This window comes from Phoxinus phoxinus, assembly GCF_949152265.1.
Source record: "Phoxinus phoxinus genome assembly, chromosome: 4".
Lineage (NCBI taxonomy): Eukaryota > Metazoa > Chordata > Actinopteri > Cypriniformes > Leuciscidae > Phoxinus > Phoxinus phoxinus.
The window spans coordinates 2,657,002-2,668,486 of record NC_136879.1 but is presented as its reverse complement, the minus strand read 5'-3'; the positions used below and the strand labels follow the sequence as shown (position 1 = coordinate 2,668,486).

Here is an 11,485-nt window from a genome sequence, read left to right as displayed (position 1 = left end):
TCAGACTCAATTCTATGTGCACCCACATATCTTTACCAGCTAGCTGCACTAGGAGACTTTACTCCAATTTTGCAGTTTTGTGCTGCAAAAAAGGCTCTAAATTATGATCTAATCATAATTCCATTCAACACTGACATTACTGGCTGTGGTTATCACTGGGTCCTAGCCACTGTAAATTTCAGAGAGCGAGAGATCTCAGTGTTCAATTCAATCCACAGTCTTAACTTTGAAGCATGCTGCTCCAAAACTAATGAAAGTAGTAGCTTGCATGTACACTTCAGCAACAGAAAACTTTCAGGCTTCTGACTGGAAAACTTCAGATGTGGTGAATACTCCACAACAAGGAAATGGGTATGACTGTGGTGTCTTTGCTGTAGTGAATGCTTGTGCTATCATTGACAACACACCGTTAAGTCCAGTCAAGAGGATCAAGGCAAGAATGTGGATTCATACCCTTATTGAAAAGTATGAGCCTCCAAAGGTCAGAAGGGCGGGACTCTCACACGAAAAAATGCAATGTTTTAAAAAAGAAGTAGAGTCATATGAGGCAGTCGCACAAACAGTACATGTAAGCAAAGCAGATTACACTGGTACCTTGAAAAGACTACACCCGAACAGCAAAGACTGGACTCTGCTTAACCTCAACGTGTAAGGGTGACCCAATGCACAGAGATGATTATATCTTGTGCATTATTTGCAGACGGTGGTTCCACCTTAAATGCACAAAATCAGCTGACCGGTTAGTTGTTGCTTGCACTGATTATCATAAATGTCTTATGTGCTGTTCCTGAGGCAACACATTTGAAACAACACAATGAAATGTGTTAACACTGTGAATAGAATAGTGCAGGTTTCACTGATACATCTAATTGAGAGTGAACTGTTGCAAACATGAGTTCCCTCCCACTGAAGGCATAATTTGACTATAACTTAAAGGAAGTTACAGTGCAATTACTTTAAATTTGACTAGGATTGGGAAGGTACAATTTAAAGTAATCCACTGTTATTACATGCAAAATTACTTAAAGTTATACTAGCAGGTGCATGCTGATAATTTCAAGTAAATCAATGCAACTACATGCACCTTACTCCAAAATTGACTAGTGGAGGTCTGCAGGTACAATTTCAAGTAATCCACTGTTATTACATGCAAAATTACTTAAAGTTATACTAGCAGGTGTGTGCTGATAATTTAAAGTAAATCTATGCAACTACATGCACCTTACTCCAAAATTGACTAGGGTTGTGCTTACAACATAGGAGACAAATTTTATAATCGGAGCCATTTATTAAAATTGAAAGAAACATTTGGTGCAAAAGTTTACAAAAAATTAGAATTAAAAAATTAAATGCAAAGTGCTAATAAACAAAAAAACACACACACATTTAAATATATAAATATATAAGAAAAATATATAAAACTTATAAGAAATATGTTTAAAATAGTTATAATTATTATATTTATAATAGTATATATATTTATATAATATAATTATTATATATATTAGCCATTTATTCTAATTCCAGTAAACTCTCAAAGTCCAAAGTGGCCAAATCTTCAGGATATGAGTCTGGATCTGTGCCTGTAAAAACAAACCATCATCTGTTAACATTCCATTCAGATAATACAATAGAGACTAATTACTAATGTTATGACAAATGAACACCTACCCTGCAGCAGAAAAGACCCATCCTGCAAGTTGGCTGGACAGCCATCTTCTTCTGCCACAAAGTTGTCAGGCAGGGCTGGCAATTCACCTGTTAAATTATTATTTTTTAAAGTCACATTCTGTACAATAAAGTCATTTTCAAATAAGATTGCAGATTGGTCACTTACTTAGCAATTGAAAAAAATCATCATCCAGCTGGGAAGATGGCACTTCTGCTGCTGCATTTAACCCTCCCATGATGTCTAGGGTGCTGGCCATGGGAATTTCGGGGTTGGTTTCCCTCAGCCTATTAAGCTGCTCCAGCGTGACCTTACATTTGAGGTCTTTGATCATTTCGGCAGCCATAGGAGCCTAAAAAAACAACAACCACGCTGTAACAACACAGTGAAGAAATGTTTAAAGAAATGTTTACATTACACAACTTTTTGAATATCTTTCTTAAAACAATAAACAAGCTTATTTGGCTTGAGGAACAGTTGAGAGGCTAATTACTGTTAGATTTTGGTGTCCCTTGGTTAAATGCAGTTGAATGAACGTGAACTTCTTTGAGCAAACAGGACAGCTCAAATTCCTCAATTTGACCCGTCCTCTGGCCCATCTGATTAAAATCTGACGCTCCTCCAGATTAATAATCTTGTGTGCAGATCTCAAATGATGCCTTAAATGAGCAACATTTGAGGGGCACAGGGGGCATTCCATCACCATCTATGAATGTGTAAATTAAGTTATTTCATTTAAAAAGAATCATGATGGCAGCTGTACTCAATTTTACAGTATTGTCATTCAGGCAAACTCACAGACACTCAACAACTCATATGGCTCTTCAACATCATCCCACCACAATGATGGAGGCCGTCTATACCAACTCTACGCCTGTATGGGCTACGAGAAAATTTTCCAAAGCTATTCAACATCACCCAGAGACAAAATGATGTCAGCTGTACTCATTTTTACAGTATTGTGTCAATAAAACAAACTCTCGCGACGCGTTTCGAACTTTCCCAAGGTTCAAATAAAGACTATTCAACTTACACAGATGACTGATTATCTTTTTTTTATTTCTTTTTTTTTATTTTTATAAATGAACATTTCTAATAATTATTTTAAATATCATTTTGGTCTTTTAATTTTTTTTACATATATATTTCCAACACAACCAGTAGATTTATCATCACTGTTCATTATAGCATATCTGCGAAAACATGTCTGAGCCATAGGCTGCCTGGGGAACATGAACAGATTTATATTGTCAATTTTATTTTTCTAGGTTTTAGGAGCGTTTTAATTCTGAGACAGTAACGTCACCGGCGCCTCTGCTCGCGGCCACCATTATGAAACGTGCACGTTGTTTTTCTGCTTATTTCTCTGCCAAAACTCAGCCAAAAATTCTGAAACTTATATCGTTATTTTCAGTTCGAATAGACGCTTCCAACAAGCCCTGTGGCATTCGAATCCTTTGAGTTTTCGTCGAGATAGGTTTTTCACTCTTCAAATCTAAAGATATTTGGGACGTGAAAAACGCTTAATGTGGCTTACTGTACGAAGACAGTGATATTAAAGGACCAAACTCAGTACACATCATATTAATAAACCATACTATGTATAAAAAAATCAGATGAGCCCAGAATATGAACGCAACGTGTTTAATTACGCGTTAAGCATTTCCTTATAGAGCAATTGTTCTTGCACTATTAGAGTGATAACTATAACAATTGTAGATATATAATAATTACATATAATAATTATATTATATACAGATAAATAAAATTATAACTATAATAATTATAACATTTTTTAAACATTTGTCTTACATTTAAGTTTTATATATTTAACAAAAAATAAAAACATTTTAAGTGTGTGTGTGTGTTTTTTGTTTTTGTTTATTAGTACTTTGCATTTTAAGATTTTCTAATTCTATTTTTTTCTAAACTTTTGCACCAAATGTTTCTTTCTATTTTAATAAATGGCTTTGATTATAAAATTTGTCTCCTATGTTGTAAGCACATAGAACCTCTTGAATGATTATGAAATATGACCCAGTGATATTATATTATCTTATTTATCTAAATATGCTATATGTATTAATATAAATAATATGTGCAGCCTATCTGTCCAGGTGGACAATAAGTCTGTCGAATAAGTTACAGGCTCTGAACTTTCCAGTCCAAATATCTAAAGTCTTAAATCAAAAAGCATTTACTGGATGACTAAAATGACATAAGATATTATGTCTTGGTTTTTTTTATTATTATTTTTTTTACTTTTTTTTTTTTTTGGAACAAAGAACACAAAGTTATCATGGGTGTTACAATATTACACTATCACAAAATATTTCCAACATCTTGATATACAATCATACTTTCCTCAATGGCTTACATACATAATCCATTTTTCCCCAAAACGTTTTACATTTGTCAAGTTTGAGCCTTAATATAAATGTAAGTCTCTCCATACTGTATATTTCGTTTACGATCCCTAGCCATTGATCCTTAGTTGGAGGGTCAACCTGCATCCATTTACGGGTTATTGCTTTCCTACTGCTTGCTAACAATATTTTAAATAGGTATTTATCCTTGTCTAAAACATTTCCTGGTATTTTACCTAAATATAATGTAGTGAACGAAAAATCAACCTCTACCCCCATTATTTTCCCAATCTCTGCCACTACTCTTTGTCATCAGGGATGGGGAAGGGGGAGGAAAAGGCCTTCACTTTTTCTCCCTGCGCTTTTGTATGGCCCTCTTCACCTTTGCATTCACCGACTTCTGGAGGGCTATTTTTTCAAACCTGCTTAACCTTAAGTGTTAAAATTTTGCGTTTTCTTAGTTTCATCTTAATTGATGACCTCAAAGGGGAAATTAAAACATAAGGGTTTTTCACGGGGACTGTTGAATCTCTCTGGCCTTCTCCGCTGCTCCCTGGTGCATCAACCTCCTTGTTTCCTTCCAAAGAAAATACACAGTGAAGGATTAATCATTATTGTGCCAATAAATACAGCATAATCAGTACATTCACAGGATATCTATTTACCTGGCTGGTCTCGGGACTTGCTTGTCTCAGGAGTGGTGCCGTCAGATGTTTCTTGCAAGACATCTTCCGATGCTCTCGCCCTCTTCCTGGGTTTGTCCATCTTACGGCGATGGCGTACTCGCTTGAGGCCCACTCCATGATTGTCTTCCCCTTTCAGCGCAGCCTCAAAAAGCTGCCGGTGTTCCAGGGCCTGCTTAGCAGACAAGTTTGTGACATAAAACTTGTCTGCCGTCTGAGTGTCGTGACACATGAATTTTGATATTTTATTTCTGTCCGTTTCGGAATGAGTGAATTTGGCCTAGAAATGGAGAGAAAGAAGTAGAAAACAAAAGCAGTTTTAGGAGACAACACCTAACTGAATGTCTGAAATAGGAACCCCCAAAACGAGAGAAAACACTTACATGGCTGGCGATGGATGTTCTTAGGTCTGTGAAGTTGGGATTTCCTTCTAGGCACATCGACTTCCAAGCGCTGTGGAAATACGTGACCAGCTTTTTGCAGACATTGGTAGTTGATGTAAAGAAGAAGTATTTTGCTGCACTGCCACCAGGAAGTTTTTGTCTTATTTTGAGGAAGCGCTGCATCCAGTCGTATTCCTCCCTGGTGACAGCAATCTGAGCCGGGCCAAACATCTGATTCGTCTTATGATGCAGGATCTGTTGACACACACAGAAGAAGAAAAAAACCCCAGGGCAAATCAGAACAGAGATCAAACAATTTGAGGTCACCTGATGCCTAAAAAAGAAAGTAATACACTCACGTTGATGAGGAATACATTTTCCGTAGAGCATTCCTGGGCCTCCTCAACCTCCCTGATGGTCATGTTTTGGTAGACCCCCCCTCGGTGACCATACAGGGCTGCCAGGTAGGCAGACATATGGCCATACAATTCCCACTGATGGGCTGTGCTGGCAACATCACTTTCCAGGAGGGCTATAAACAACACAGACCACAATCTCAGTGTTCATGTTGCACATTTCTTATGCATTTTACAATATGTCAGTACAATGACTTAAATGGGTGAAAAAAACGTACTCAATATTTCGGGGATGGCCTGCTTGGCCTGGCTCAGACAGTTCAATATGGTTGCTTTGCTAAGCACCTTCTGTTCTTTTGCGGTCTTTAACGCAGTCCGGTGCATGGCAAACTTTCTTTTTAGGGACTTTTTTCCTCTGAAAGGAGCGGACAGCTGTCATCAGTTCACAAATTGAATTGTCCTTGCCCTGTAACCTCAAATTCAGTTCATTCAGATGTGAAGTGATATCAACCAAAAAGGCCACATTATCCAACTGTTTCTCATTTTCTAAAAAGAGAGTAAACTGTGTTGCCTTCTGACTTCTTAGCTCTGCCATAAAAGATGCTAATTCCCTCCTGATGGACCAAAGGCGTGCTAACACCTTGCCTTTGCTGAGCCATCTCACATTGTTGTGCAGCAAAAGATCATCAGCATTGGCATCAACTTCTCTTGAGGAATTCCCTAAGCATGGGATGCTGGTAGGAAGAGGATGCCCTGAGAAAATTTATAATTTTAATCATTGTATTCATCACATCAGCATACTCATCTGACAGCGAGGCACAGAGGACAGATTGATGAATGATGCAATGGTAAGCTATTAGCTCAGGATTGTCCTCTTTCAGTCTTGCTACAGCTCCTTTCTCTCTCCCTATCATAGCAGGGGCTCCATCTGTGGTTATTGAAACCACTTGTTTTGGCTCTATTCCTCTTTTTGTTAACATCTCCTTAATGGCCAGGTAGATGTTTTCTCCTCTTGTACTGGTCTGAAGGGGAGTGACACCTAACAGGTCTTCACAGAATGCGTTCTGGTCTGTGTTGAAAAACCTGGCATACACTAACAGCTGAGCATTGTCACACATGTCAGTGGACTCATCCACAGCTAAGCCTACACATGATGACTTATGCATGGCTTCATCTAGCTGGGTTAGCACATCCTGAGTCAATATTTCACTTTTCTTTGTGGCAGATGATGCTGACATGGGTATTTGCTTTATTTTATCACAAAGCTCTTGTTTTTGTTTTCCCTCAAGTAGTGTTTCAGCTACTGCACTCATGCATTCTTTGAAAACCCCTCCATCAGTAAATGGCTTTTTGTGCCAAAATCCAAGCAACTCCGAGGGAACACTCATGAGCACGTTGTTGGGCAGTAAATGTGTGGCTCAGGATCCTGGTGGACTGGTCATATTGGGCTCTGAGACTACTTCTCATTGGTTCACATCAAACTACATCCCGTGTCTGTGTTGAAAATGTCAATATTGCTAGAGTTCTAGTTCAACCTTCCACCACCGTCAAAAACCTGGGTATAATCTTTGATTCCTCTCTTTCCTTCCTTCCTCACATCTCCTCGCTCACTAAGTCTGCCTTCTTCCACCTTCGCAATATTGCACGCTTACGTCCTTTTCTTAACATCAGTGATGCTGAGACCCTAGTTCACGCTTTCATCAGTTCACGGCTTGACTACTGCAATTCACTTTTCTATGGCTTACCCAATTCATCATTAAATAAAATTCAATATATCCAGAACTCTGCCGCCAGAGTCCTCACTCACTCAAGGAAATCTTCCCACATTACTCCAATTTTACGCAGTCTACATTGGTTACCCATTCGCTATCGCATTCAGTACAAGATACTCCTTATTACATTTAAAGCACTCCATGGTCTTGCCCCCAACTATATTTCTGATCTCATCCATACATACTCCCCTGTTCGCACACTTAGATCTTCGGATACCGGTCTGTTGATGATCCCACGGCACAAACTAGCATCGTTTGGTGGTAGAGCATTTTGCACCGCTGCCCCAACTCTCTGGAATTCCATTCCTCAACATATCCGTAATCTCTCATCACTACATGACTTCAAAACCCACATTAAAACATATCTTTTTGTCACTTGTTTCCCCGACCCATGATCTATGTTCTGCTTCTATATGTATCTTCATCGTTTCTATGTCATGTTTCTATGTCATGTGTTTTGTAATTTATTGTAAAGCGACCTTGAGTCTTTAGAAAGGCGCTATATAAAATAAACTTATTATTAGGGGCCATGCCCGTAGGGCAAGGCACCTATTGTCTCTGTACGTTTTCTTATTATTAGGGGCCATGCCCGTAGGGCAAGGCACCTATTGTATCCGTTAGTTTTCTTATTATTATTCTTCCTCCTCTGTGAGTCTATGGCAGCCCTATGAACCGTACATAGAAAAATTATGAAATTTGGCACAGTTATAGATATGACCATGAATAGTAATTGGACCAAATTTGGAGTCTGTTGGACACACTCTATAGCGCCACCACCAGTTCAAAAATTTAACATTGAAATGGCTGTAACTTTTGAACCATTTGATCCACAAAAATGAGACATAGTACACCTGATTGGTCTCATCATACTGATCTGAACCAATATAATACATTAAGACCACGCCCATTACAGTAGCAGCCATTTTGAAAAGTACAGTAATCAGTCTGATTGCTACTTCTCATTCAAAATTGATCCAAATTGGTCCACATTTTGCTCAAATGATCTTTGGACTGAGCTGCATAAAAGTACTGTGCCCGATTTTTTTTATTCATCATTGTTCAAAAGTTATGAGGTCACAAAGTTAATGAGGTCGACCCAAAATTGGTTCAGAGGCTGTATCTCGGCCAAACTTTAATGCATTGAAATGAAAATTGGTATGCCTCATCAAAAGCTTGATCTGAGGGTCCATGCCAAAGTTGGAAACAGTGCCACCTACTGGTCATGAGATACAGAAAATGGCTATTTTGGCCAATAACTCGTGAACGGATTGTCAGAAAATTATAAACTTGATGTCAATCGATTCTGTGGATCATGCCGAATCTGTCGAGATAGATTTTGCCATGGTGGGTGGTACCATGTGTCCGCCATTTTGAATTTTGTCGTAATTTGCAATATCTTTTAAACTATTTGAAATTTTTTCACCAAATTTGGTATGGATCATCATTAGCATGACCTGAAGGTACCTGATCTGTTTTATCACAGCGCCACCTAGTGTTCCAGAGATATAATGTTTTTTTGCAAAAACGCTTATAACTTTTGCAAACTTTGCCTGAAATTTGATTTGCCATTATATTCCTTGTCTTATGCCGATTCCAACGATGTCTCATTTGTCATTTTCCAACAATGTGACTGGCCGCCATATTGGAACCAATGTAAAACAGTTATTTTGCTACTTCTCTTTCAAAATTGGTTCAAAATTGTCCAAAATTTGCTCACATGATCTTTGGACAAAGCCACACAGAAGTACTGTCCCCGATCTTTCATATTCATCTCTGTTCAAAAGTTATGATGTCACAAAGTTAATGAGGATGACCCTAAATTGGTTCAGAGGCTGTAACTTGTAAACAATTGAAGTGAAAATTATAAAATTGGTGTCTATCGACTCCTTGCATCATGATGAATCCGTGGATATATAATTTGTACCATGTACCACATCATAAGTAATTAGCTACATTAGCATTAAGCTAGCTTAGCATGCTAATCTTGTTAACTTGCTTTCGTGTGCTCATTCTTACACTGAAAACTCTCTGCAGCTTCCTAAACCAGCATCCTCCGAGTGGCGCAAGTTGCTAAACCATGTGCTATGAATCCCGAACCATTCTGGTCGTGGGTACAAATCCCTCTTGGGGTGACTGTCAAATTGTATATTATGTGATGTCTATTCCTGTGTTGTTGTAATATTTTGCTCTTATGGCTCCGCACTGCTCTTTGTGCTTAAATGCTTGCTGCACTGCTGTGCTTACAGTACTTGCTGTGCTTGATGTACATTAAATTTCAGATTTTTTTGCTCTTACGGCTCCGCACTGTTCTTGGTGCTTTAATGTTTGCTGCACTGCTGTGCTTACAGTACTTGCTGTGCATGATTATGATTATGTAAAATTGTGTATTATATTGTGTCTATTCCTTTATTGTTCTAATATTTTGCTCTTCTGGCTCTGCATTGCGCTAAAGCAGCTTGTTTTGATTTCATCCTATCTGTACTTCTGAACCTATATCTTCTTTATGTACATTCTATTTCTGCTCTTCTGGTTCTCTGCTCTAGGTGCTTAAATGCTTGCTGCACTGCTGTGCTTGATGTACATTTACAATATATACACATTCCTGTACAATACATTTACATATAATCATTGTACTAATCATTTTTCATCTTAGATTAGAAATAAGTATGTGTTAATTCCCATGTTCACTTTGGTTCATTTTTAGATTATTTTCACCTTTGCTTCTGAACCAGCTTTTTTTTTACATGTAAATTAAATGTCTGCCGTTTTTGTTTTGCTTAAGTGTAAGCTGTTAAACAATGTGCCATACGCTTAAATCATTTTGTTACAGACAGTGTCTTTCTGAGAAGTAACTCAAGAATATAATATGTGGCACATTCATATATTCACAATTGATTAAAGGAATTTTGGCATCATGGTAAAAACAGTATAATAAAAGGTTTAACCAATGGTGCAACTAGGAGAGTAACAGTCACATCACCAAGAGATTGTGAGTTCGAGTCCTGAGTATGACAACTTTATAAAATTGTTCCTTTTATAATCCAGGAAAAAATTTGCGATTAGAAACATTGTTCGTTCTGTTGAATCTCACCTGAAGTCTAGAGTATCCAGAAAGTTTTGTGATCAAACAGGATTGCTAAAGCGGTCCTTGAATTTCTGCTATTCTTGCAATAGCAGTTTTCTTCATGGGTTCATTTTCATGTCAATTTCTTTGCATTGTGTGTAATGAGCTAGAGAGCAGAGCTAATTATTTCTGTCTGTTCCAAAAGATCACTGACAATCATACTTTATAAAGTATATAATAAATATATATTTTTAAAGAATCACACAATAGCATATTTACCATTTAGGTTAGACAACATTTTAACTGTTGTCCTGAAGACAGTCACTTACAAGAAGTCAAAACAAAAAAAAACCCTCTTGAATAATAGCCTACTACAAATTAAATGAAAATTATGTAAATGCCGTTTGCCTTTTTGTCAGAAGTGGACATTGCAATTTATAAATATATTAATTATATTGTTAGTTGATGCAATGAATGATAGATAGATAGATATTTTTTTATTAACTACTAAAATGTACATAATAATGTCAACTTACCTTTCTTTGTGAAGTTTTCCATTGTTTTTAGATGTTTTCTTGTAATCCTATTAACTTAATTGGGATTTATTAAGACAACTGTAGGAATGCAGCAGGCAGTCTTTGTGGATGCTTTCTATACTGTTTGGAACCATGCAGTGTTGTTTGGATGGCTTGGACTAGGGCAGAAATTAGATTAAAAAAAAAACATCTTTCAGCCAAAAAAACAGAAACCTTGTCTTAAACAGATCAAGAATAATCAGAAACACAAATTGAACAATTTAAATGCATAAACTACACAAACCTTGACTGGATGTGGCTTTGGAACTCCAGAAAGATCAATAATTATGGAAGGTGTAGGGTGGTGGCCGATGAACAATGGATGGAATGGTCAGGACTCTATGAAACTTGGAATCTCAAGATGTGTCACATGGTATGGACAATAATAGAATAGACATTGTAGTTATATACATAAATCATACACATTAGGGCTGTGTGATATTGAAGAAAAATGCAATGTGATAACTCATTAATGCGATATTCGATATGATAATGCTTAAAGTGCGTAATAAACTCAAAATGTTTAATAAAATTATATAAACTACATACGCATTTCACATTCTTTTAGTAACAAAAAACATCCCTTTAACTTCTGAACACCAATGTTTAAGTTTATC

The 11,485-nt window shown here is 37.2% G+C and overlaps 1 protein-coding gene and 2 long non-coding RNA genes across 3 annotated transcripts; all 3 read right to left on the bottom strand.

The window, feature by feature from the left end:
- Positions 1-1,494: 1,494 nt before the first annotated feature.
- On the bottom strand, positions 1,495-1,938 carry LOC306997369. Its single transcript, XR_013797356.1, has 3 exons — positions 1,838-1,938; positions 1,672-1,758; positions 1,495-1,583 (listed from the first exon to the last, which is right to left on the bottom strand). It is a non-coding gene; the product is annotated as an uncharacterized lncRNA (long non-coding RNA).
- Positions 1,939-4,150: 2,212 nt separating this feature from the next.
- Positions 4,151-5,332, bottom strand: LOC306996816 (uncharacterized protein; the record flags this gene model as incomplete). Its single annotated transcript, XM_079609718.1, has 3 exons — positions 4,151-4,612; positions 4,701-4,998; positions 5,102-5,332. 3 exons carry the CDS (start codon positions 5,330-5,332, stop codon positions 4,452-4,454), a joined length of 690 nt encoding a protein of 229 aa, XP_079465844.1. The 3' UTR covers positions 4,151-4,451.
- Positions 5,333-5,518: 186 nt separating this feature from the next.
- Positions 5,519-10,914, bottom strand: LOC306997145. Its single transcript, XR_013797278.1, has 3 exons — positions 10,830-10,914; positions 5,736-5,870; positions 5,519-5,633 (listed from the first exon to the last, which is right to left on the bottom strand). It is a non-coding gene; the product is annotated as an uncharacterized lncRNA (long non-coding RNA).
- Positions 10,915-11,485: the final 571 nt, after the last annotated feature.